Here is a 27,577-nt window from a genome sequence, read left to right on the forward strand (position 1 = left end):
ATGTGTCATCGTGTGAGCTAAGGGCGAGTTTTGTTTGAAACAGAAGTGTTCTTCATTGGCATTTTCTTGTATAGACTGAATTTGCAGGGACTTTTTTTTTTCTTTTTACTGACCGATAATTCACGCAAGAGCCGGCTTGACCTTAACGAAAATGCGTCTCTTTCTTTCATTTCTCGCGTCGAAAATGTCCTGTCAAAAAAAGTTGAACGTGTCAGAAATGTGACCTCTTCCTTCAGTTCGTAATTTCTTCATTTTTAGATGATACAGGCAGGCTTCAGAGTGGTTAGAGTCAGTCAGTTTCCCAGGACATTGTTTCTCTCTCTCTCTCTTATCTCTCACTGTGGAGGGGGCACCGGCGCTGAGGGGTGGAGTGTGTCCCCTCCTGGCAGAGGGGCACTAGGTTCTGAGGGGTCAAGGTCAAAAGAGATACATGTGACTCATTTGTACAACATACAGTGCGAGCTTTGGTTAAATATTAGTAGAATGCTAAGATCTGTGTCCTTTTGGGTGGAGTGTAGTCTCACGGGCCAGACTGTTGCCTCCCAGTAGACAGTAATTTTTTCACTCTCTAACACAGAGGTACTCTTTTTTCTTTTTCTTTTTTTTTTTACTTTTTGGGCTTCTCCAAGTACCCCCCTTTAATCAACAACAACATTTTGATTAGAAAATACTGACATCAAAAGTCCAGATTTTATGTCAATATGTTGAAAATAAAAGTAGCCTGTTTTCTATTCAGTAACAGCTGTGCTAGTCAAAATTCATACTTGATTTGGTTTAAAACCTTACAGAGCAGTACGTTCACATACATTTGTCAACGTTTTATCGTTAAACATAACAGTAAAATAAATGTTTCCATTTTCTCTGAAGTACCCCCTGTAGTGCCTCTGCGTACCCCTAGGGGTACACATATCCCCAGTTGAGAAACACTGCTCTAACAGATCTCTTTGCAAAAACAATTGCTGAAGTTGTGAGCTTGTAGATATGCTATTTCTTGGAAAATGTTCTGCCCCAGGATAATGGATGTTGGGGATATTTTGATTATCACCTATAATAACGTAAATCGCAATTTCTTTGGTCACAATAATCGCATTCTGGCTAGCCATCGTCACGAAAAGGGACCGCCCACTTGTCCCTTTTCTGTGACGTCAATGGCGTAGCCATCATTGACTCTTATCTCGAGAGATTGCAATAAACGTGACATGAAATTGTCATATCGTCCTATCCCTACACCAGAGGTCTTCAATGGGGGGTCCGGGACCCATAGGGGGTCCTCAGAGTTACTACAGGGGGTCCTCCAAATCTTTGTGTGATAGAAACTTTTTTATATTAACCACCCGGTGTCCATGTTCGGAGAACTTTAGCCAAAAATAGCAGATCTACAAGCTCACAACGCCTCGTGCTTGAGCTTGTAGATCGGCTATTTTCGGCAAAGAGGTTTGGTGTAGAGGGGAAAAAGGGCAGACCAAGATTAGAGTGAAAGGTCAAGTTTATAAAGTATCGACGGTTCAAGTGGTTAAATATCTGAATATTGACATGAATCCAAAACACACTGATGATCGTGCTGTCAAACAACTAAACTATATGGAATCAATGACAAGTTTGTGGGGGGTCCCTGCTTCATCTCTCTCTCATTTAAGGGGTCCTTAAATGAGAAAAAAAGTTGAAGACCCCCGCCTTACACATAATAAACCAGGGTTCCCACACATTTTTACCAATGAATTTCCAAAACTTTTCCAAAACTTTTCCAGAATATTTAAACCAATTTCCAGACCCATATACGTAATTCAGCACAATATAGCGAGTCCCAGAATAGATCTTTAAGCTAACTACGCGTCACGTGCAGAGCTTTGTGAGCTTGTAGATCTGTTATTTTTGTCCCATATTGAGAAGCACCCAGCTGGGCGCTATTGCATATATTAGGCTACAATGTTATACATGTTTTAGATTTTTTTTTAACAAAATCAATAGCCAAAAACTATGCATAGCTAAATATTTTCCATGACTTTCAAGGACCTTTGATCAATTCCAAAACTTTTCCAGTACTGGAAAAATATTTTTCTAATTTCAAAACTTCCAGGAATTTCATGACCGTGGGAACTGGGAACGCAAATAAACGCAAGTTTCAGAACAGTGTGTCACTCACGCCTCACCGTGGAGTGCTGGGGTAGTGCTGGAGCCGGAGTGGGCGCCGGTGGAGTTGGTAGTACCGGTGGTGCCGCCGGCCGCTGGGGCCGCGGCGGGGGTCTGTCCGGGGGGACACGGGGGCGAAGCGTGAGACCCGCCGCCCGCGGAGGAGGGCTGGGACTCGCCGCCTGCCGCCGCCGGGCCAGAGGAGGAGGAGGAGGTGGAGGAGGAGGAGGCAGGCGGTGCGGGGCTGGGGGCGCCGGGCTGCGGCGCACTGGGGGTACCGGGAGCCTGTTGGGCAGCAGCAGCGGCGGCGCCGGGCGGACCCCCCGTTGGCGGGGCGGCGGCGGCGCCCGCAGCGGCGCCCTGGCCGGGGGGATGGGGGCCGGCGCCAGCGGAGGCCCCTCCGGTCTGGCTGCTGTGCTGCTGGTGCTGGATCTGCTGGAAGTGCTGCTGGCGGGCCCTCATCTCAGCGTACTTCAGCTGCTCCATGTGGAAGGACTGGCGGTCGGCCAGCAGCTGCTGCCTCTGGTACTCCAGCTGCAAGGGGGGGCATCACAAGGGGGGGGAGAAGTGGAGAGTTACTAGGGCCCAGGGCATTCACCAAATATTCGAATATTAAAGTCATGGTTCACCGAAGTCGACTATTTGCTTATTTTAGTTTTTTTATTGTTTTCTCTTTAAAAAATATATAGTTTATAAAGCTTGGCTAGATAGGAAGTCATAAGAAAGAGTTGTCAATGCCCCTGGTGGATGAATTTGTATATACCAGGGCTTCTCAAACCTATTTAGGCCGTGACCCCCAAAATATACATATTTGAACTGGGGACCCCCACCCTGACAAGCACTTGGAATTGTAGGTATTAATGTGACTCGGTTCCACAGATAAATATTGTGAAAATAGCAGATCTACAAGCTCGAGTGCTGCGCTGCGAGCTTGTATAGCTGCTATTTTTCAATAGTTAAAGCCCAAAATAATGCGTAATAATGAAGAACATTCAGAATTTGGTGCGACAACCCTGGCTGCAAGTGAAAGGTTACAAGACTTTTTTTTTCTTTTTCTTTTTTATTTCATGGCCCGGGAAAAGTACTTGAATGTTTTGCTTACTGCAATGTGGAAATACTCTTGTTACAAGAGAAATTCCGGAATTTGAGATTTACTTGAGTAAAAGTCCAAAAATATCGGCATCAATATGTTCTTAAAAATGCCAAAAGTAGAAAGTATTCATTATGCTGATTGTTCCATTTTTTCACAGGTTTGGCCAAAATGTATATAGGCTTGAAGTGGTTAATGTAAGTTCTGTAATAATAATCAAAATCTTCAATTTAACTAACTAAAGTTAGCAAATAATTGTAGTGGAGTAAAAGTACAATGTTGTCCTCTGAGATGTAGTGGAGTAGAACTAGAAGTAATGAAAACTGGGGAAAGGAACTAGTTGGAATAACGTGTTCCTTCCACGCGCTACGTCCAAACCAGGGAAATCTCCACAATCAGGTGAAAAGAAGCAACTTGGACTCCTCATGCATAGAAGGAAGCATGAGGTCAGTCCGTTGTCTCCCCAGGCACAGCAGAGGGAGAGCAGAGCCCAGGATTACATAGGCAATTGGCACTGGGTGAAAATGGGTTACAAAATTGTGGGATAAAAATTATAGGAGAGTAGAAGTAATGAAAACTGAAAAGTAAAAATGTGCTTTACACCACTGCACGTTTTCTCAGATGTCTCCAACACACACAAGCATAGTCGGCGAGCTAAGAACTCCATCTCCCAGGATGCCACACTCACCGCTTCCCTCTCTCGGTCCATGATGGTTTCCAGTTCTTCAAAGTGACGCAATTTAATCTCCAACTTCTTCATCTGGGTTTCCACCAGCAGCGCCACCAGCGACTTGATTTTCCTCTCCTCCACTGCAGCCAGGTGCTGTGGGGAATAAGACAGGCCACATGAAGAGATGGTATAAATGATAAAATAACCATATGGCAGGACAGGAGGGTGCTATTATTCTTTGTTCTATGTACAGTAACTACAGTAACAGGGTTCCCACGGTCATGAAATTCCTGGAAATATTTTGAAATTAGAAAAATATTTTTCCAGTACAGGAAAAGTTTGGGAATTGATCAAGGGTCCTGGAAAAAATAGCTATGCATTGTCTTTGGTTATTGGTTTTGTTAATACCTCTGAAATGACAAATTAAACATTGGCCAAATTGTCAAATATATAGAGGCAGAAATTGTGAAAATAGACGATCTACATTCTCACAACGCTCACAATAGAAAAGTGTTATACAAAATTCCTCAACTCTTAGTGCTCGTCAGGGTCCGGTTCCCCAGTTAAAATATGATTATTTCGGGGGTCACAGCCTGAAAAGGTTGAGAACCACTGGCATACACTACCTGTCTTTGGGCATTGTGCATAGGAGTAAGCGACTTGTTATTGAGCTGAATTATTGTTATATAGTCCTGGAAAGTGGTTTAAATATTCTGGAAAAGTTTTGGAAAAGTTTTGGAAATTAATTGGTAAAAATGTGTGGGAACCCTGCAGTAATGTATTTTTGTCACCAGGTGTAGCTAATTACAAATCGGTCTAGTTCCAAGAATTGGAAGTACATTATAGTATGCTGTGCGCTCTGCCGTTTGGGCAAGTCACTTTTAAAAGTAACTAGATATAGTTGCTACAGTAGTTACTAGGAACCTCTAAAAGTGGAGTAACCCTAAAGGCCTCTCCATACTTCGACCGAAATGTTCGGTGAGTTGTGTTTTCCGACGTGCAAATTTCCGAACTCTTGTTCGGTCCAATGCTTTTCAGAAGTCCAGAGGGATATAATTTTATGGTAGAAAAGGACCTTTTGACCGAAAACGGCGGTTTCGGTCAAAGTATGGAGAGGCCTTAACCCATAAATAATATTTTATTGTTCCACTACATCTCATAATGACAATTGCTACAATGGTCTTTTCTCTCACTGTGCCACTATATATACACAGTTTTGGCTGTTTAGGTGGAGTAGCTCCACCTGGTGGTAACAGAGAGGTAGGGTCTTTGGCGAATACCTTTTATAGAATCATGTACTTTTGTAAGGTGCTTCAGGAGATTAGCATTGCTTTTACTAAAATGTGGACCACGTTTTCTGTCCTGCACCCAGTTTTCAATTTCATTTTATGCTCTCAAAAGTTAAATTATTGTTAAACATCTGGATCACTTAACTTACAAGAGGTCTACGCAATTAGAGAATGTAGAAGATCATTTTTTATTTAGATCAACGTTTGCCTGTTTCATCGCTCCTACGGTACCAACATCAATACGGCACGGAACTGTGGACAAAGTCTTATCCAAAGACAACAAAATATTCTACGGTTTGGGCTGGCTAAATCTCATCAAATGGTGGTCCGTGGCTCAAATGCCGTATATGTAATGGTCCTTGATAAAGCCATTTAGGCCTAGAATTATTGAATGCTTTCATCAACCAGGGGCTATTGAAAAATAGCAGATATACAAGCTCACAGCGCGGCACTCGCGAGCTTGTAGATCTGCTATTTTGGGAAAGTCGTGAAAATGTGTGCAAATCTTTGAATATATGTATTTTTAAAGCGAACATTTGTAACTCAAATTTTGCTTCTGGGGGTCCCTAGAAGTAAATATTTTGAGATGGGGGTCCGTGGCCAAATACATATCCTTTTGGGGGTCCTTGACATGAAAAAGTTTGAGCACCACTGACATTGGTTTTTCAAAAAACCTTAGAAGGATTTAGGAGACACTTATAGAATTGGGTAAAAATATTGACTTGCACAAACTTTCACGATTTTTCAAAAATAGCAGATCTACAGGCTCACAGTGCGGCACTCGGTGCCGCGCTGTGAGCTTGTATATCTGCTATTTTTCAATGGTTAAAGCAAAACATTCCGCGCAATAATGTGTACCCGGTCTAAATGGGATGAAAACCACGGGTGTATGTGAAGACGTCGTACCTTAGCCTTCACCGCAGCGGCGGCCAGGGCAGACGCTGCGGCCGTGGCCAGGTTCCCCTCTCCCACTTCACGCTCCACCTTAGCCTTCCTCTCTCCCTCGCTCTCCCCTTCTCTCTGTCCCTCCTCCGTTCCCTCCTTTCCGTCTTTCTCCTTCTCTCCGTCACCTAGGAAGATTAGGGGGTGGGCGATATGGTGATAATTATCGTTGAGACAATACAATGTCTCCATGATATGCCTCTTCAGAGATATCTGAAAAGGCACATTTCAGAGGTACCAAATGGACCCATAAGGGTCCATTTGGTTTCATTTGTATACTGTCAGAGTTACATACTTGTAAATTTCAATTTAGACCTCCTAAAAGGAACCCAGAGAGTCTAGGTTTTGTCAAGTGACTTGAAAAATAACCATAAAAACCAACGTGAAAAAGAATCGTGATAAAATCGTGTATCGTGATACAGCTTGGGAAAATATTGTGATATTGTATTTTTTTCATATCGCCCACCCCTATCCAAAATGTTCTTTCACAAATTGCAGGCAGGGGTCATCGCCATGCTGGCTTGTGGTGGACATTTCTGGTCAAAACTCAACTTTTTTGCCACAGACATACAAAATGAGAAGAAAATAATATTACCAGAAACACATGAAGACATAGCCCTGAATGACCATAACAGGTCTGTAACACTGAGAGTGCACAAAATGGAACCAAATGGACCCGCATTTGTACACACTCAGTGTTATGGGGGTCCTTGCAAATGAAACATTTGAGAACCACTAGTAGTTGGACTCCTGGTCCTAATATGCCATAGTGTCGTAGTAAATGTGTCATATATATATATATATTCTGAAGAAAACCTGGAGACTGACATTCAGTAAATGTTATGATCAAAATAACAAAATTATAATGGTGTGTAAAAAAGAAAATCCAACCAACTCTTTTCACGGACACATTTTGTCCGTATAGGGACGAACAAAATGATGACACCCGATTGAAGGAGAAAACAAAATGTTTCAGTTGCATGAAAATGGACGCACCCATCTCCGAGTCGGTCTTCTCGGCGTCCCTCTCCCCCTCTGCCTCTCTCCCTCTCTCTTCCTCCTTCTTCCCGTTCTCTCCCTGCTTCTCCTCTTCCTCCATGGCTCCGTCTTTGCTCTCCTGTGGGCCAACGGGACGGAGGCTCACAGTGAGTGTTGAAGCCATTTCACCAGCTTTATGATTTATAATTATTATGTATTTGCTATCATGTGATAGGGCATTCACTAATAGTGATTTTTTTGTATTAAAATTATTCTACCTCAAAGTATTCGAATAGTCCAATATTCGTCAGGACTGGCCAAACTGTCAAATATTAAGTAAGCAAGAGGCAAACATTGTGAAAATAGCCGATCTACATGCTCACAACGCCTCGCGTTGCGAGGCGTTGTGAGAATGTAGATCGGCTATTTTCACAATGTTTATCTGTGGAACCGAGTCACATTAAAACCTACAATTCCAAGTGCTTGTCAGGGTGGGGGTCCCCAGTTCAAATTATGTTTATTTTGGGTGTCATGGCCTAAAAAGGTTTGTAAGCCCTGGTATAGAGCATTAACAAATTCATCCACCAGGGGCATTGACAACTCATTCTTATGACTTCCTATCTAGCCAAGCTTTATAAACTATCTTTTTTAAAGAGAAAACAATAAAGAAATAAAAATAAGCAAATATTCGACTTCGGTGAACAACGTAGAATAGTGACTTTGATATTCGAATATTTGGTGAATGCCCTATCATGTGATGATATATTTTATTTTATTGTATTTTTTTGGTTTATTGCTGCTGTTATTATGATCATCTAATCATGGTGATGTGGTGCCGTAGAGAGGGTGACGTTAATTATATGGGTGTAACAGAAACACCTACCTTTGGCTCCCTCTTCTCTTCGCTGGAGTGGCTGTCACTCTTACTTTCCTCGCCGCTTTCGTCTAGAGGACAAGAGAGAGAGACACGAGTCAGAAGCCATTATTCACTTTCCCCTCTGCCTTCATCTTATCCCTGTCCAGTGCCTTAATCAGTTATAGTCAAGCATCTCTCCCAGAGCTCTGTTCGGTCTCCTGCGTAGCGCGCGGAGCCTTGGTGTGTTTATGTGTGTGTTGGGCCGTCCTACCCGGTTTGTCTGCGTCCTCCAGGCCAGTACCTGCGATGCCACTCCCCTCCAGGCCATAGAGCGGGTCCTGTCTGCCGCTGGCTCTGGCTGCCTCCTCCACCCTGCGCACGTGAGCCTCCACCAGCGCCGCCGGGACCTCCTCCTTCATCCGCGAGAACTCCTCTGGAGATGGAGAGACGGGACATTGTTTACTAGGGCATTCACGAATAGTGATTTTTAGTATTTGGAATTATTCGCCCTCAAAGTATTCGAATAGTCGAATATTCGACAGGACTGGCCAAACTGTCAATATATTATAAGTAAGCAAGAGGCGAACATTGTGAAAATAGCAGATCTACATGCTAACAACGCCTCGCAATGTAGATCTGCACAATATTTATCTGCGGATAACCGAGTCACATTAAATGTAATACCTACAATTCCAAGTGCTTGTCAGGGTGGGGGTCCCCAGTTCATGTTTATTTTGGGGGTCACGGCCTAAAATGTTTTGAGAACCCCTGGTATAAAGCATTAAAAAAATCATCCACCAGGGGCATTGACAACTCATTCTTCGGTGAACAACGTCGAATAGTGACTTTGATATTCGAATATTTGGTGAATGCCCTAGCCCCCAGCGCCCACCGCGTCCCCCGGCGGGAATCGAACCCAGACCCTGAACAGCTCTTAACAGTAAACATCTTCTCACCTAGAGCAGACTTGGCTGCGGCGGAGGCAACGCGTGGGTCCACCACGGAGGCCAGGAAGGCCACGGTGCTCATGACGGGGTTCCCTGCCTGGCTGAAGGGCACCGGCTGGTAGGCCAGCGGGCCCAGCGTGCTGGAGGTCTCCTCCAGGTAGGGGTCCTCGATGGGCAGCCGCAGGAAGTGCAGGATGCACTCGTCCTGGGTGCGACTCCCCACGTGCTCCGACACCTTGTTCCAGTCGTCCTTGTACATCTCCAGGCCCTGGTGGACAGGATGGGTTATCGTTTAGCTCAGTGGTTCTCAACCCCCCGTTTCATTGCAAGGACCCCCAGTTTGATATGCATTAGGCCAGGGGTTCCCAAACTTTTTTGTCTCACGGCACCCCATGAATATTTTTTTAATCCGAGGCACACCCACATTATAATTCTCACTCCCACCACCTTATATTTATAGCATATCGTCGTTGTCGGGTGGAAACCTTATATGTCCAAAACCGTTCGTTTTGTATTTATCATCTATAAAATGTACTAAACTAGTGAAAACAGCTGATCTACAAGCACACAACGCCTCGCATCGCGAGGCGTTGTGTGCTTGTAGATCGGGCTTGTAGATCGGGAATGTAGATCGGGAATGAATGATGAAGCAGGGAAAAAGACGTACACATTTGAAACTTGTAGATAGGAGGTTTCTGCCCAACAGTGACAATATTTTAGTGATTATGTTGTGAGGAAAATGTTGAGATAATAGCCATTTTGGTTAGAACTTTGTACTTCAAGTTTAAAATTATACTAAATAATATATTTTCAAGTGTCCAAATAAATTCCAAATATTATCAAATGATCTCGCGGCACCCCTGGACTGCTGTCACGGCACCCCAGGGGGCCCCGTCACCCACTCTGAAAACCCCTGAATTAGGCCACAGAGGCCCCCATTTGGTAGGATCTTTTATCTCTGGGACCCCAATCTACACTGTAAAATCCAGTGTTAATTTAAAGAGGTGGTGCCATGGTTTTGTACTTTTTCTGTTTCGTATGTGTCTATGGAGTTAACATTACTCTACTAGACCCCCAGGTGTGGTTATAATATGCAAATATGTCTATCCCTGTGTATTTTTGGTTTCTTTACCATACAGAAAAACTGTGGGTGTGGCTAACTTCAGCTGGGTCACCGCCCACCTGAAAACCAGGTATACTTAATTAGCAGGTGGGTGTGGCCACATAAAACATAATTTTAACACTTTTTGTACACTTAAAAAAAGAATCTTCCTCCAAGTATATTCATACTACCTGATAATTATGATATAGGGGGGGCACAATGTATTTAACTCTGAGAGTCTACAAATGGTCCATTTGGGTTTTATAATGCTTTTTTTTTTTTTTTTATGATAAGGGCTTTCTGTTATGCTGAGGTTGGCGGTCTTTTTTTGGCTTTCACAGCACTGCCGATGAGTAAATCCTTGCCTCGAGTAGCAGCAGTGTCTCCTGTTCGGTCCATTCCCTCATGGAACTCGCTGTGTTCTTACTCTGAACAAAGACAAAAACACAAAGAAAAACTAAATCAGGTCATTGTGGAACAGAGCAAGCAGTCAGAGCTTTCACGTGTCATCTTCTCTGACTCGTACCTTGGCGGAGCTTGTTTTCTTGCTGTACATGTCCGTCCGCAGGCCAAAGTTCTGCAGGTCCACCGTCTTCTCCTTCACCTTGTCTGGGAAGGACAGAATCTGCTGGGGAGCAGGGGTCTACCGGGAGACAGAGGAGGGAAAAAAGAATGACATTTTTAAAACATAATTTTATATATATACAAGTTTTTATATATATAAAAGTTTTGAGGATTTACGGGAGAGATGGAAAGATTTATTTTGGAATTAAGTTGCTATTGAGAGAGATTAAAAAAAAGGACTAGATTAAACTAGTAAGACGCCTCAGGGCGACAAGCAGTGATGTATATCAGAACAGGTACTTCACGATACATTTAAATCTCCACAATACGATTATTGTGAGTGCTTTTTATCACGATAAGCGATAATAATGATTATCGTCCCATCCCTAGTGTATGTGTGTGTGTGCGTGCGTGCGTGTGTGTGCGTGTGCGTGTGCGTGTGTGTGTGTGTGTGTACCTGGGAGGCCTTGGGCTGCAGGGGCACCAGGCTGGATGGAGTGTCTGCGAGGACGTGGAAGTGAGAGGTGGGTGGAGGACCCATGGGCGTGGGTCTGCTCTCAGAGTCCACCTGGTAGTTGATGAGGCCCCACTGCTCCAAGAAGGCATGGACCCTGCAGGTAAAGATAGAGAAGGGGGGGGGGGGGGGGGGGAGTATCAGTTAAGGACGGGACGATAATCGTTGTTATCGCTTATCGTGATTAAAAAACACTCGCGATAATCGTAACGTGGAGATTTAGATTTATCGTGAAATTATCCTCCATCATGCAATGGGATCAGTTCACCTTTTATTTGCCGAGCTACATATCCGGTAGCACTTAACCCTCTATAATTGGTAAAACTGACCTGTAATTAACGTACTTGATACAGTCTTTTTTTTCACTCTATACCAAATCTCTTTGCCAAAAAATAGACAATCTACAAGCTCACAACGCGTCGATGGAGAATTGGAGATATTTTGATTATGGCGATAATATCGTAAATCGCAATTTCTTTGGATAATCGTGACATGAAATGTTCATATCGTCCCATCGCTAGAATCAGTAAAAAATAAACATTGCTATACCAGGGGGGTGACCTGAGAAGCAGCCTCGAATTCTCATTGAATTAGAGCTACAGCAAATTCTCTTACATTACAGATTACTTTGAAGCCTCCGATTGCTTTTCTTTTTTCATAATTGTTCATATATTTTATATATCAACGTGAAGAAATGTCTAGGGAGAAGAGAGAACCAGGTGCTCAGTGGAGGTACTGTACAAGTTGAGTCAAAAACATATCGTTGCTGCTTCTAGGATCAAAGGAACTAAAATTTTTAATAATAGGAGCAATCTGAGCACTCCAAAAAGTAAAAGAGGAGAGGGCGAGGGTGATTTTTTTTTTTTTTTAATAACCAACTGAATCTAATACTTCTTCACCATACAATGATCTTGTGCAAACAAAGGTACAGAAAACAGCAGATCTACAAGAGTCTTCCCGTGCAGGTGTTCCACTGACCTCATGATGGCGCACACGTCTCCTGCCAGGTTCCTGCGGCAGGCGGTGGAGGTCAGGTACTCCTGGGGGTTCAGCCGGTAGGTGTCGATCATGAAGTTCCTGTAGGCCAGGTAACTGGAGAAACACAATTAAATGATCAACCCATCAAACCGAATCTCTGTGATTATACGTATAGTCACTGTCGGGTGTAAACCCTATATTTAAAAAACATTACTTTTCAGAAAATAGAACAAATAACCAGTGTTCTAATGGATCAAATGTACTTATTATTTAGTCAATAGCTCTTGTTCATACTTTTCAGTGGTTCAATATTCCTAGAACCCACAGACAGACTTCACCACTTTCAACCTGGCATTGGGCATTATTGTCGAATAAGTTTAATAGCGACAATAGCTGATCTACAAGTTCACAACATATTGCATTGAAGTTCACGCAGTGAACTTGTAGATCGGCTGTTTGCTCGACACTTCGTCACATGACGAAGTAAGCCATTAATTTATGCACAAAACAAAACATTATTTACACGTTTTTTGTTGTTAAAAAGATGTGAAGTGATAAGTAGAAAATTATAATGGCAAATGACATAAATAATACTCACATCTCCGGAGTTTTGGATTTGTTCTTGCCGTTGAAGAACTCAGGGAGGGCTCTGCGCTCGATGGCGTGAACACTGAGGGAAAACAAACATTAGCTTTCACAAGTCTATACGCTCTGTCAATTGACTCGTAGCTTTGCAACACTGTGTTATCCTTTGTGGGTGAGAGAGGTTTCCTATACTACGTACCTGTTGTAGTCGAACCAGGCGGCATAGCTGGGGATGATGATGTGATGGGTCTGTTCAGTGACGTTGTCCTCATGGAGGTCTGAGCCCTTCACTGGCTCACCCTTCACACTGGGAGAGCCTTCCTCCTCCTCCTGTACACGCACACACACACACACACACACACACACACACACACACACACACACACACACACAGGTTCAGAAGCAGCGTCAGACACAATTTATGCTCTGTTACTGTCACACAAAGGCACCGCCCGCGAACAATAGGCGACCTCCTAGCTCATGGGCTCGGAGGTCGCCTATTGTCGGCAGGCGATGCTGTCGTACAAGGTTCAAGGTTGTACTTTATTGTTGCATCTTGTGTACAGGTACACATAGTAAAACCTATTTTGGTTTGGCTTTCTTCAGACAATGCAGAGCATGCACAACAAAGAGAATAATGTAAAAAATGTAAAAAGATTTAAAGAAAAAGCATTTTTCCTTTCCTACTCTGGTTCACTCTACAAAGTATGCATCAGGCTTCAGAGTCAGACTTCTGCAACATTGACAAGCGTCAAAGTCAAGTTCTTTTACTTTTCACTTTGGTCTTACCTTTCCTGCCGTCTCCATAGACTCATCCTCTTGCTCATCTGAAGTCAGAAAAGCACATGGGTACATGAAAGCCTGTTCAACTATACTATGATCCAATAATGAATGCTTCAACTTTACTATGATCTAAGAATTAGGTGAAGAATACGTGAAAAGATCAGTTAAACTGAATATAAGTGTAGTAATCAGATTAAGGAACTCACCCATGTCTGTTCCTCCTTTTACTGGGGTGGAGTCAGAGTCTCTCTTAGTGTTAGCTATGAAGATAAAGAAAATATATATACAGTATATTATATTCTTTCACGCTAATCCCAATTTCTTTAGTGATTCTTGTTATTTTAATGTTATTATTTAGCTATTGTGCATTTGTTGTTTCGACAGATGCTGGGTTCATTGTTTAGCTGGTATCCTAGTTCTATATAATCTATTATCGATTATATTTTATGATGAACTGTACCCCTACTCGCACTTGTAAATCACTCTGGGTAAAAGCGTCTGCTAAAATCACATAAAGTTTAAGTGTATAGACCAGGGGTGGGCAACTTTGATGCTGGAGAGGGCCACTACATTTTCACACTCACTCCAGAGGGCCACATACGGTATGTACATATGTACATATACTGTACATACGCATCTTTGGCGTGTTTTGAGCTATTTTTGCAAATTTTTTTATTGGAATCCTGAAAAGTAACTTTTTTTTTCTTCTTTTGTTTTTACATTTCAAATGCATTTATACAGGTATGTTCTTATGTCAACTTTATGAACTTAAATACAAATACATTGGACATAAAAAATACAATAACATTTTAATACTAGTCATTAAGCTACTAATATAGACTGAAGTAATTAAAGCCGGTCATTTTTCCATGTTTGGAATTGTAACAGCTGAAATCAATAATATATCAGCACTCAAATATCAACCTGTGGGCCGCATTAAGTGAAGGTGGGGGCCGCATGTGGCCCCCGGGCCGCCAGTTGCCCATAAGGTATCTGCACATTTCTAAAGTGACAATTTAAGGCATTAAAGGAGTAGTTCACCCCCAAAATGACTTTTTTTCTATTGATTAGTCATGCCATGGAGACTAGAGTTCAATAATATGTTTTGGTTTTTGTCACATTCCGAAGACAAAAATTTGATTCGAGTAAATTTACCCCCATTGATTCTGGATGGGGACCCGTTTCGAAACGGGTCCCCATCCAGAACGAATGGGGGGACATTTATTGTTATCACATTTTTGTCTTAGGAATGCGACAAAAAACTAAAAATATTATTGAACTCTAGTCTCCATGGCGTGACTAATCAATAGAAAAAAAGTCATTTTGGAGGTGAACTACTCCTTTAAGGACTATTTAATACCTCTAAAATGACTAATTAAACATTGGCCAAATTGTCAAATATTAGAGGCACAACGCCTTGCGTTGTGAGGCGTTGCGAGGCGTTGTGAGAATGTAGATCGTCTATTTTCACAATAGAACCATGTTATACCAAATGTAATGCCTCAACTCTTACAGTATAGTGCTCATCAGGGTGCAGGGTCCCCAGTTAAAATATGGTTATTTTGGGGGCCTGAAAAGGTTGAGAACCACTTCTCTACATGTAACACAGTGCTGTGTTTACCTGTCTTGGCCGGGTTGCCCTCCTCTGTTGCAGGTGCAGGAGAAGCTTCGTCCAGGTCCTTGAGGTCCTCCTGCTCCTCCTCTCTCTGGCCGCGTTTGGACTTGGTGTACGGAGTGGTCGGACTGTCGGCCAACACATAAAAAGGTACGTTATGTACGGCACTGGGAGTGGTCCGGGGACCCCCCGGAACCGCATTAAGGACCTAAGGCAAAATGAGAAACACTTAGGCCCATTAGATGTAGATCATCTATTTAAAACATTTTATTTTTGACATAACGTCGACAAATCTTCTCTTCTGGAGACCCTGGCACAAAGTATTTTCAAATGGGGTTCTGCTGCCAAATACATATCAATCTTGGTGTCCTTGACATGACAATGTTTGAGAACCACTGACATACAGTATGTGTCTTGCAGTGACACAAACACAGGGTTCTAGAGGAGAACATTGTTCTAGAATCTAGTACCAGGCGTTGCCCACCTGGCCCTTGCACATAAATAATACCTTCGGACAGTGGAGTTTGCTTTCGGGTTGCCCGACCTGGCAAGTGCTCGTTTGAGAGAGGACACTAACGTCTATAAACCGTCTATATCTGTCTAAACATGTGTCTTCTGGTCTGTGGGATGTAAAATAAGAGAACTGTTTGCCCATAATGTGCTGTTTTCACTGTTGCTACACTTAAAAATATAAAATAACAAGTGTGAACCCATAGTCTTATTCATAGCTGCAGGTATTTGGCATAACAATGTAGGTTGCCTATTACATATTTTATCCAACAGCCCCAGAAAATAGTGTTGAATTGAACGGTAATTTAAATTTTACCTATCATTGGATAATGACGGGCTAGTACCTCTTTGAGACCTTAGTGTCGAACCCCAGAGTACAGATACAGTAGGCCTGTCATAATTATTACATAATCGTCTAATCGCAATTATTTTGCACCCTTTCTTGGTGTTCTTCTTCTTGCTCTCCTGCGGGGGAGGCGTGGGGGACGGCGACGGGGAGCGCTTCCTCTTCTTGCTGGCGCTGCCGGGCTTCTTGTCGCGGCGCTCCTCGCCCGGAGCGGTCACCTCGTCCGTCAGGGTCTTGGCCGAGATCCTCTTCCTCTTGGGGCCCGCCTCGCCCACCTCGTAGTCCTCCTCGTTCATCCACTCGTTGTACTGGTCCAGGTCCAGGATCCACTTGGCGTGGACCTGTGGCACAGGAACAGCATGAATGACATTGTCGTTGTCGGGTGGAATGTTCGTTTTGTATTAATCGTTTTAAAAAGATATTTCAACTAGTGAAAACAGCCGATCTACAAGCACACAATGCCTCGCACCGTGAGGCGTTGTGTGCTTGTAGATCTGCTGTTTTCACTACTTTTGTGCGACAGTCATACTGACATGCAAGTCAGGGGCGTCTTTTGCAGTGTTGGGCAGTAACTTATTACTTAGTAATATATTACTATAATCTTATTACTTTAACCAGAATGAGTAGTGTAACTTATTACTCTGCCACAGTAATACACAGTAATAATATAAAGTAATATTTACTTTTGCTTTTTTTTTTACTTTTGAAAACATTTTGTTTAAAAGGGCAAAAGAGATTGATGCTTTATTTTATAGTTGTGGATATTTTTACAATTCCTTTTCACCTGTAATGACGTGCCCAAAATAGGGATGCCAGGTCAAAGGTGGTAAAAAAAAACTTTTATTAAAAATGTTATTAAAATCGATTATCTTTATAATACATTAAATTGATTAGTTTGGTTAACTGTTGCATCCCTAGTTTACATTGTGTCATACAGAAAGAAAGACTTAAATGAATCACATGACATAAAATCATTGGACTATTGTTCCCCCTGCTGGGGGTAAAATGTAATAACAATAAACACTATTTATGTAATGTTTTTCAAAGCAAGGTGGTTACAAAGTTGCTTTACAAAGAACAGCATGAAATCACAACAACACGCAAGACGGATAAAAATACTCCTACAAACAGGACTCCATTAAATAAATGAGATTAAGACCTGACCAAGAGAGGAAATAAGGTAATACTAGGGAACAAACAGGAGAGTTGGGACACAGACAAAATGGGAAATAAAATAGCTACTGCAATCCGATCTACAAGCCTGCAAGCCGATCTACAAGCTCACAAGCCGATCTACAAGCTTGTAGAACTAAGACAAGTGTCTTAGTTCTATTGGATCTCTTCTCCAATAGTCATTTTTGTCTACTGTCTAGTTTTTATTTTTTTGACGAAATTGGTTGTCAATATATTTAGTATTAGTCATCATACAGTAGCTTATTTTGTATCTAGTTTTAGTCAGTGAAAAAAGGCAGTGATGAGGTTATTATGTAGCAGTGAATACCTTTGTGTTGCTAGATAGTTTGAACACTGAGAACTTGGAGGTAAACACCAGTTGTAGATAAGGTTAGAATTTAGGGAGTAGCTACAGGTTGAAGGTCACACAGCTGCCAGCAGTAGAGAGGGCCTTTGTTTTACCATTCACACAGCTTAGTTGAGCAGAGTTCCCCAATAGGCGGCCCGCGGGCCATTTGCGGCCCACGGGGGGCTACTGTCTGGCCCACACCAACCCCAGTAATAATGGTGGTATAAGAGCAGCAACAACACTAGTATATCGTCGTTGTCGGCTGGAAATCTCATATCTCCAAATTTGTACGTTCTTTCGCTAATCATACAAGGCCGTCGCACAAAAGTAGTGAAAACGGCAGATCTACAAGCACACAACGCCTCGCACCGCGACATACAAGATTTTCACCCGACACCGACGATATCTGAACTGTCGCTGGAGTAGCGGGAACGCCGCCGTCGCCCCCTGCAATGTTGTGGCCGCAATGTTGGGGAAAACTAATTGGGGAACCCTGTAGTAGAGGATATCAAAGGTTTTAGCCAATTATAAGCGGACAGTCAGGAAGAGGGGGTCAGCCTGTCTTGTCTGTGTCTTGGGGTAGGACGCATGTTCTGTGTGTGATTGTTACAGCGCTGTAAATAAATGTTTTCTATTATCTTTTAACATCGTACCTGAGTCAAGGTTTGCTGTTCTATGGAGAGTTTCAATTCCGCTATAGACTCTTAGATTAGAGTCCATAAATAATGTAGGATTCAGTAGTCGACTAATCTGAGTCGTAGAAGTTATTTTTTTCGCCACTAGTAGTCGACCAACATGCAGGGTTACCACACATCTTTACCAATTAATTTCCAAACCTTTTCCAAAACCTTTCCAGAATATTTAACCCGATTTCCAGGACTATATAACAATAATTCGGCTCAATAACGAGTCGCTTACTCCTATGTGGAGTGACCCACAAAATAATCATATTTGAACTGGGGACCCACCCGGGCACCCTGACGAGCACTAAGAGTAGAGGAATTTTGTATAACACGGTTTTATTGTGAAAATAGCCGATCTACATGCTCACGTTGTGACCATGTAGATCGGCTATTTTCACAATTTCTGCCTCTAATATTTGACAATTTGGCGAAAATGCATAGCTATTTTTTCCAGGACCCTTGATCAATTCCAAACCTTTTCCAGTACTGGATTTTTTTTTTCTAATTTCAAAATATTTCATGACCGTGGGAACCGTGGGAACCCTGAACATGTTTCGTCAATAGTTTTAGTCAAGGAAATGAACAGTGATGTGCGGTGGATGCTGTGATTAAATGAACAGTGATGTGAGGTGGATGCTGTGATGAAATGAACAGTGATGTGGGGTGGATGCTGTGATGAAATGAACAGTGATGTGGGGTGGATGCTGTGATGAAATGAACAGTGATGTGGGGTGTGATGAAATGAACAGTGATGTGGGGTGGATGCTGTGATGAAATGAACAGTGATGTGGGGTGTGATGAAATGAACAGTGATGTGGGGTGTGATGAAATGAACAGTGATGTGGGGTGGATGCTGTGATGAAATGAACAGTGATGTGGGGTGTGATGAAATGAACAGTGATGTGGGGTGTGATGAAATGAACAGTGATGTGGGGTGTGATGAAATGAACAGTGATGTGGGGTGTGATGAAATGAACAGTGATGTGGGGTGGATGCTGTGATGAAATGAACAGTGATGTGGGGTGGATGCTGTGATGAAATGAACAGTGATGTGGGGTGGATGCTGTGATGAAATGAACAGTGATGTGGGGTGGATGCTGTGATGATGCTCACCTTCCTGGGTTTGTCTGCGCTGGGAGCATCCTCCACTCCAGCCTCCACCTCACTGGCCGAGATCCATGTGTCATAACTGAACAAGGTCAGATGAGAGAAAACAAGTTGTGGGGAAAAAAGGTCACTAAGGACAAATACAATGGTAAAAGTTGCATTTTTATAGCTCCTTATCCAAAGAGCTTTACTCGGTGGTTTATCTGCACACATTCACACACCGATGGCAGAGGAAACCATGCAAGGCACCAACCTGCTCACCGGGAGCAGGTAGGGGTTAAATATCTTGCTCAAGGACACTTCGATAGTAACCCTGTATGATGAAGCTGTTACATATACAGTATGTACATAATAGAAAATGGGTGTGGGGTTGCTGCAATATCACAGGAACACAGATGTCATACTGCCGTGGCAGCTAAACAATACAGCGTAAGCATTCGACACCTTTTGGTTTGTACAATTAAAAATCAAACCTCGGTTCGAAGTGGAGCGGTGAATTTGAGCAGCTGTACCCTATGTGAGTGAGTGAGTGAGTGTAAACTGTGCCTGTGAGTGAGTGGTGAGTGTGCCTGGCCTGCACAAAACAGCGCCCCTCCTTTAACTAGTGTTTTGTGTGTGGCCACTCAAGGTATTGCCGGACTACGGACACGGCCAGCCAGCCACCCAGCCACCCAGCCACCCACAGACATACCTGTTCATTGGGAGCGCTTTCACCGCTCCAAAAAGTAGACAGCAACAAGTTAGTATGGGATGTCTCTGTGCTGGTGTTCTGTGTTTAAGCCCAGAGCCAGCTATAGGCCAGCAGCCATCCATTCTTTTCTTAGCGATGATTCTTACTTTTACTTTTTTGGATTAACCGTATAATCGAGACGCACGCTTAAATTCGTATTTTTGGATATGAACAACATGACCAGAACAGGGATCAATGACTAATTACTAGTGATTATGTTTCATTATAGATTAAATCGATTAGATAGTTTGATTAAGTGCTGCATCCCTATTCTGAACCAACCTGTCTGGATAATAGCCCCAGTGGAGCAGGACCTGCTTGTCCCTCTTCATCACAGGACGCACCCACTCTTCTGAAACGGGACAGAAGACAACATGTTACTAATCTTCGTTGTCGGGTGGAAACCTTGTATGTCCAAAACCGTTTGTTTTGTATTTATCATTTTAAAAATGAGTTAAACTAGTGAAAACAGCCGATCTACAAGCACACAACGCCTCGCACCAGATCTGCTGTTTTCACTACTTTTGTGCGACAGCCTTGTATGATGAAGCAGGGCTTTGCTTCGCGAAAAAATTTACAAATTTGAAACTTGGAGATACAAGGTTTCTGCCCGACAGTGACGTAATGCAACATCATTCACAATCAATCCAGTATCTCCCAATATTGAAAGAACGAAGGCAATTGCATGCTCCAGTCCACCTCACCTTCCTCCAGACTGGTAGGAATAGGAACCACCACATGGGAGCTGGCAGTCTTGTCCTCAGTCACCGAGCCCTGCAGCAGAAAGGTCCACACACAATTAATAATACAGTGAAGCAAGGTGAAAGGCAAATGGAACGGTGAATATTTGTCTATAGTTTAATACAGTGGTTCTCAAATGGTGTGCTGTGAGACTAGACCAGGTGTGCATTGCATTTTTATGACAACCACAAATTATTACTGAAATATACAACTATACAAAAAGTGTACACTCATTTCCCAATACAGAAGCAAATACCCTAAAATGAACTGTGCCTGTAGATCGGCACTTCTTTCTTTCTTCTATGAGATTGAGATTGTGACTTGCCTGTTGGTGTGCCTTGGACACAGAAAGTATGAAAACCACTTTCTGTGTCCACTACATTTATGAATGTAATTTTAATCGTTGATCTTCTTTTGTTATGGAAAAGTGACTTGTTGATCTTGGCTCCTCTGTGAAACAAGAAAGAAGGAAAAAGATCCTCACCTGATGCCTTTTGATGATGTCCTTCAGTTTGCCCAGCAGTTTGGGCTCTATGTCTGAACCCAGGCAGATGACAGGTCGACTCAGACAGTTGTTCTGGTGAGGAGAAAATGAGAGAGAACATATAATTAAACGGTGTATAACACTGGTTCCCAAACAGTGGGTCGAGACCCATTTGTGGGTCACGGACCAATTATTATGGGTCACGACTACTACGACTAGAGTAAAAATACCCTTTTCTTTTCCTAGAAAAAATAAGATATACAGTATATTTCAAAAGATGGAAAATCTTTTGAAATTTTATTATTTTTAGAAATAAAAAAAAATCCAAGAATTTTATAAAAACAAACACATCTTGGAAATTCCATAACTGAAATATAATAATAATTATTAGAAGAAGTGAAAATAGCTGATCTAAAAGCTCGTAGATCTGCTGTTTTCACTAGTTTGGGTCCCGAGCAAACATCTAATCTCAATTTTGGGTCTCGAACTGAAAGGTTTGGGAACCACTGGTGTATAAGGTACACAGGATGTAAAAGAGGAGAGAGAGAAAACACCAGAAGGTCTGCTATTGGAATGACTAGTGACTCTCAACAGTATCTGCAGTGAAATATAGATTTGGGCTCTGCTAGATTGTTGTTGTTTTTCTGGCTGCTTATGAAAAGGCTATCCATTTGAAAATTGCTTTGTCAAATCACTCATAAGTGATCGGGGCCTGCAGTGCAGGATTACTGGTTAGGTCACATGATTGGATGATCTATGACTTTCTGTGAGACTCTCTAGTCTCGCTGTTTTCAGATCAGCAGTCTACATAGTCAACTGGACTATGTAGAAATCCTTATAATAAACAGTGTATTTACGCTAGTATTTTGATATTCCAGTTCAGATTGTGTTGAAAAGAAACTAGTCTTACCTGCACTAGAGACTTCTCTATGGTCATGAACATCTCCACATTCCGGTCCATCCTCGACGGATTCTGGAAGTCAAACCTGCGCCTACCAGGAAATTAGACTGGAGTTACACATGAAACAGCTATACTGTATACTTGATAGAAATTAGACTGGAGTTACAAATGAAACAGCTATACTCTATACTTGATAGTGGCTTGGTGGTGAAACACCTATGCATGCAGCTAGCCCCATATAGAACCTCACCCGTCGCTGCATACTGTTGTGCTCCGAGATGAGGTCCTATAAAGGTGGCGCAGCGATCACTGGACCGCCTCCACATCAAGTTTGAAAACACTCTAAACGAAATTTTATCCAAAAAGTAAAGGTAGTTCCGAGCTCCCAGACCATGGTTTTCCATCCCACGGTACATAAAACATGAACCAGGGCATGAAACAACCACTTAAATCGTTAGTTTTGTAATGTTTTCCCATTCAACCGGAACTCCCCCGGCGGCAGTTGCCAGTATCTGCTACAGTGGGAAAGATGCAGTACTGGCACCAGCCGCCGGGGGCTTTTCTGAATTTAATGAGACTAAATAAGCGATTTAAACCGTTTTCCCAACGCCGTGGTGCATGTTTTATGTACCGTGGGATGGAAAACCATAGTCTGGGAGCTCAGAACTACCTTTACTTTTTGGATAGAATTTTGTTTCGAGTGTTTTCCAACTTGATATGGAGGCGGTCCAGCGATCGCTGCGCCACCTTTATAGGACCTCATCTCGGAGCACAACAGTATGCAGCGACGGGTGAGGTTCTATATGGGGCTAGCATGCAGCTAGATCAGTGGTCTCCAACACGTTGGTCATGGGCTTGAAGTCAGTCAAATCACGCTACTAACTGGCTTGACAAAGCCTTTTCCAAAAATACATTTCTGCCTGCATTGTGCACTCTCTAGTAAACATGAATTATGCCCTCTCTCTAGTTAGCACGCACTGTGCTCTGCTCTCTACTTGTTTAGTCATGGGGTGGATAATACCAGTTCCAGGAAGAAAATAGTTTTTCTTCACTAATGTGTAGGGAAAAGTGGTAGCTGGATACGTGGAGCTAGCATAGTGGCCAGTAAGACATAGGGCGCTATTTTGATTTTCTTAAGTAAAAGCTCTTATGCTTAAACTTAAAGGCCTGTCCATCCACCGAAATTTTCATTGGAGAGTTCCGACTTTTCGACATGCAGCTTTCCGAACTCTAATCCGGGATAATGCTTTTCAGAAGATGCAAGTGACGTCATTTTGTAATTGAACCGGACCTTTCAGATGAAATGTTCAGTGGTCGGTGTATTTATTTGTTTTTTCCCAATAAAACCAGCTAAGGTTATTTGGTTGTAATGTCTGTGAGGTAGACTAGCATGAATAATATTGTATTCATAAGAATGTCGCATAAGCATATACTTATGTATGGTAATGAAGTAGGCAGTAATGTGTATTCTGTATTACTGTGCAACTGATTGAATGGTTTTATATCAAACGAGTAGTTGCCGTATTTTCCCTCAGAGTAGCTCTCTTAATAAAGTCGGGAGACCCCTGATCTAGGCATAATATTATTAAACTCTCTCCCCACTTCAACAAGACGTGAATATTAGGCCAGCCAGAATGAAACGCTTACCATCCCTGGTCGGTCTTGAACTTGTATGCAGCGGCCAGTATGTGGCAGAGAGCCCCTCCAGACTTAAAGTCCAGGAAACATTTCATCTGTGGACGCAAAACAAAGAAGAGAAAGGTGAGCCACGTAGTTAAAGTTGACAAGTTGACAACGTTTCGAGCGTCGCGGTATTGATACTTTTACCTAAGCGGATAATGTGAGTGCATGGTAGGGCATTCACGAATAGTGATTTTTAGTATTCGAATTATTCTACCTTAAAGTATTTGAATAGTCAAACATTCGACAGGACTGGCCAAACTGTCAAATATTAAGTAAGCAAGAGGCGAACATTGTGAAAATAGCCGATCTACATGCTCACAACGCCTCGCAACGCGAGGCGTTGTGAGCATGTAGATCTGCTATTTTCACAATATTTATCTGCAGAACCGAGTCACATTTAATGTAATACCTACAATTCCAAGTGCTTGTCAAGGTGGGGGTCCCCAGTTAAAATATGTTTATTTTGTGGGGTCACGGTCTAAAAAGGTTTGAGAACCATTGACAACTCATTCTTATGACTTCCTATCTAGCTAAGCTTTATACATTTTATCTTTTTTAAAGAGAGAAAAAAAACCTTGAATATTCGACTTCGGTGAACAACGTCGAATAGTGACTTTGATATTTGAATATTCGAATATTTGGTGAATGCCCTAGTGCATGGGACGGGTGTGAATGAAACCTACTGGTAGCTTAGTGAGGGGTGGGTTGCTGACATGTCGTCCAAACACCTCCTCCTGGAACTGCAACAGTTGAACCACCAGGCTGGACAGAGACTTGTTGGTGGGGGGCTCTGCCTGGATGTACTGTGGGAGAGAGAGGACATATGGAGACATCGTCAATGGGAGATAAATACTGTATATTAGGGGGCTTCAACAGGGGCTTCGGGACCCCTAGGGGGTCCTTAGAGTTAGTTACTACAGGGGGTCCTCCAAATCTTTGTGTGACAGAAACCTGTTTTTTCCCTTTTTTATATTAACCTTGTCGGTCGGCTATTTTTGGCAAAGAGCTTTGGAGGGGAGAAAGAGCAGACTAAGTACAGTGAAAGGTCAAGTTTATTATGTATTGACAACCCACATTAACATGAATCCAAAATACACTGGTGATGATTGTGCTGTTAAACAATGAAACTATATATGGAACAGGTTGTGGGGGTCCCTGCTTCATCTCTTTCTCAACTAAGGGGTCCTTGGTCTGAAAACGTTGAATGTATTCAACTTTTTTGACTCAGTTCACCCCTGTAAATAGCCTTTTCCTCCACAGCACCCCTGAATTATTATTCAGAATCTTACATAATATTACGCAACATAAATATGTACATCTTTCCACCAGAGATACGGTTAAGGCTATGTCATGAAGTTCCCATCCAATCTGGCAAGCCATCGTCAAAGAAAAGGGAAAAACAGCCTCTCAGAGAATCTGTTCTTGAGAGATTATTTTCTTGTAGTAGCTTGTAGATCAGCTATTTTGGGTGAAACAGTTGGCCGTAGATGGAAAAAAGAACTCGTCAAGTAGCCTACAGTGCAGTGTTGTTTTTGACAGCAAATTTTGATTTAGTTTTAGTCAGTCTTTTAAATAAAATGTATTTTAGTTTTAGTGATAATTTAGTCACCTTAAAAGTGTTAGTTTTAGTCTAATTTTAGTTGACTACTTTCAGCATGCAACACCTGAGAGCAACCAAACATAAAATGACTCTCTTCTCCACTAGTCCCTCCCTGACGTTTTAGTCTAGTTTTTATTTTGTTGACGAAATTGTCAATATATTTAGTCTTAGTTTTAGTCATCACAGCTTACTTTTTATTTCGTTTTTATATCGTTTTCGTCAGTGAAAGAAAAAAACATTTTTTGTCATAGTTTTAGCCGACGAAATCAACACTGCTACAGTGCAAATCAGGTCTGTTTTACTAAGCATAGTGAAGTGATATTGATGAATTCCAAATATCATTCAAAGTATTCTGCGGCAACCCTGGACTGGCATCACGGCACCCTATTTACTCTGTTCTATCCGTCTGTCTTTCAATGTTATATAAGATACATAAAGTGGTTCCTGTGTAAATAAGCCGTAAAGCCTAGGATCTCCTTTTAGTTGACCTTGTACCTGTGATTTGTGCTGTCATGAAACTGTACTTTTTCCTATTGCAGGCGTTGAGAGCTTGTAGATCTGCTATTTTTGGCTAAAGTTCTCCTCGGAATATGGATGCGCGGGTTCAAGATGTTAATTCAAAAGAATTATCCTATCACACAAGGATTTGGCGCCCCCCCTGTAGCAACTCTGAGGACCCCGTAGGAGTCCCGGACCCCCTGTTGAAGACCCTTGAATTAGAAAATACAAAAAAATACAATAGTGATAGTAATAACAACGTAATATCAAGTAAAGCTGAAATGAGTCTGCTATTTTCACTAGACCTACTTATGTATGATGATGATGACACTCTTGTCTTGAATGATGAAGGGCACAATTTAAAGGGATTTATTTTATTATTATTATTATTATTTATGTATTTATTTTTTGAGTTGAAACATGGATATCCAAGGTTTCTAAATTCTACCCCAAAGCAATTCTGCCTAGCTGTGTTCTTATTTTCCCTCCTGTGTGTGTAGCAGTGTAGGCTATATTGTGAGTTACTGTAGGTCGCTCATCATCATGACGCAAAGCCCTTTGATCTGATTTGGGCTATAGAAGAATGATGAAGCACTCACATTTAAGTAAGATATTTCTGTATATTTCTGTATATCATGGATAATACAATCATGGACAAAGAAAGGATGAATCACTGGCAGTGTTCCCCTCCCCATACACAACAGCAGGCCATGATCGCAGACAGAACAGATACGCGCGCCACGATCAAGGGAAGGCAACATCTGGATTTGGGCACCCAGGGCAGGCCAGCCAGCAGCCAGCCAGCCACTATTCACAGAACGCTCAAATTACTACTAGCTGTCTGGCTAGCTAGCAGGCAAGGCTAATGTGTACCCCCCTTTTTTCTTTTTGCATAAATACACCTTCCCGGATAAAACATGTATTTAGATCTACGGTGGATCGCACACAAAACGTGCACGGCGACAATGTCATTGACGCCCGCATGCATCTATTATAGGGAAGCTAGACGTCGCCTCTCTCAGCATCCTTTTGTATTCCTGCTCATGTGGATTAAAACAGCTGGACTCATTCTGCAAACCCATCTCACACACCCTCCCTCCTCTCTTTGTCACTCCTTCTGCCGAAGACACGGAGCCGCAACGGCTCGTTATTTAAATGATTCCTGTATGAAACGCTTCTGATTGCAATGGTTAAAAAAAAGTCAAATGAAAACCACTACCTTTTTGTAATTCTTTCCCAGCCACACGCGGACATTATCGAACTGCGAAACGGTGTCGGACGCTTCGAAATATTTTACATTCGGGCCGCCGTCTTTCTTCCGCACCGCCATCTTTGCCTGCAGACAACTCGCCGACGTCGACCCCTGAGCGCCGCGCAGCGGCCAAGACACGCCACTGCAGCCTCTGCCTCTCCTCCTGTAATGAGAGGAGATGCACGCGAGGTGGCGTAGTTGTGCAAACAATGTCGTTCATGGTTATCAAACTTGGCTGTTTTTGATTGATTGAAGAGTTTCATGACAAGTTTCATGACGGCACAAATCACTGGTACAAGGTCAACTAAAAGGAGATCCATCATCCTAGTAAGCTTTACGGCTCATTAACAACCACTTTATGTAGCTCATGTATAACATTGAAAGACAGACGGATAGAACTCATAGAACATAGGCCTAGTACTTTACATAGGATAACATTGATTGATTGATTGATTGATTGATTGATTGAAGGCTTTA

The 27,577-nt window shown here is 42.4% G+C and overlaps 1 protein-coding gene across 1 annotated transcript; it reads right to left on the reverse strand.

The window, feature by feature from the left end:
• Nucleotides 1-335: 335 nt before the first annotated feature.
• smarcc2 (SWI/SNF related BAF chromatin remodeling complex subunit C2) lies at nt 336-27,178 on the reverse strand (the record flags this gene model as incomplete). Its single annotated transcript, XM_080728825.1, has 26 exons — nt 336-403; nt 2,151-2,664; nt 3,909-4,043; nt 6,086-6,249; nt 7,118-7,238; nt 7,983-8,044; nt 8,227-8,388; nt 8,912-9,170; nt 10,370-10,432; nt 10,531-10,647; nt 11,026-11,179; nt 12,061-12,174; nt 12,659-12,730; nt 12,845-12,975; nt 13,435-13,472; nt 13,635-13,688; nt 15,050-15,171; nt 15,990-16,240; nt 19,218-19,293; nt 20,224-20,293; nt 20,646-20,715; nt 21,167-21,259; nt 22,077-22,158; nt 23,715-23,800; nt 24,434-24,553; nt 27,068-27,178. 26 exons carry the CDS (start codon nt 27,176-27,178, stop codon nt 336-338), a joined length of 3,309 nt encoding a protein of 1,102 aa, XP_080584951.1.
• Nucleotides 27,179-27,577: the final 399 nt, after the last annotated feature.

Source organism: Nannobrachium achirus, assembly GCF_963921795.1.
Source record: "Nannobrachium achirus genome assembly, chromosome: 6".
Classification (NCBI taxonomy): domain Eukaryota; kingdom Metazoa; phylum Chordata; class Actinopteri; order Myctophiformes; family Myctophidae; genus Nannobrachium; species Nannobrachium achirus.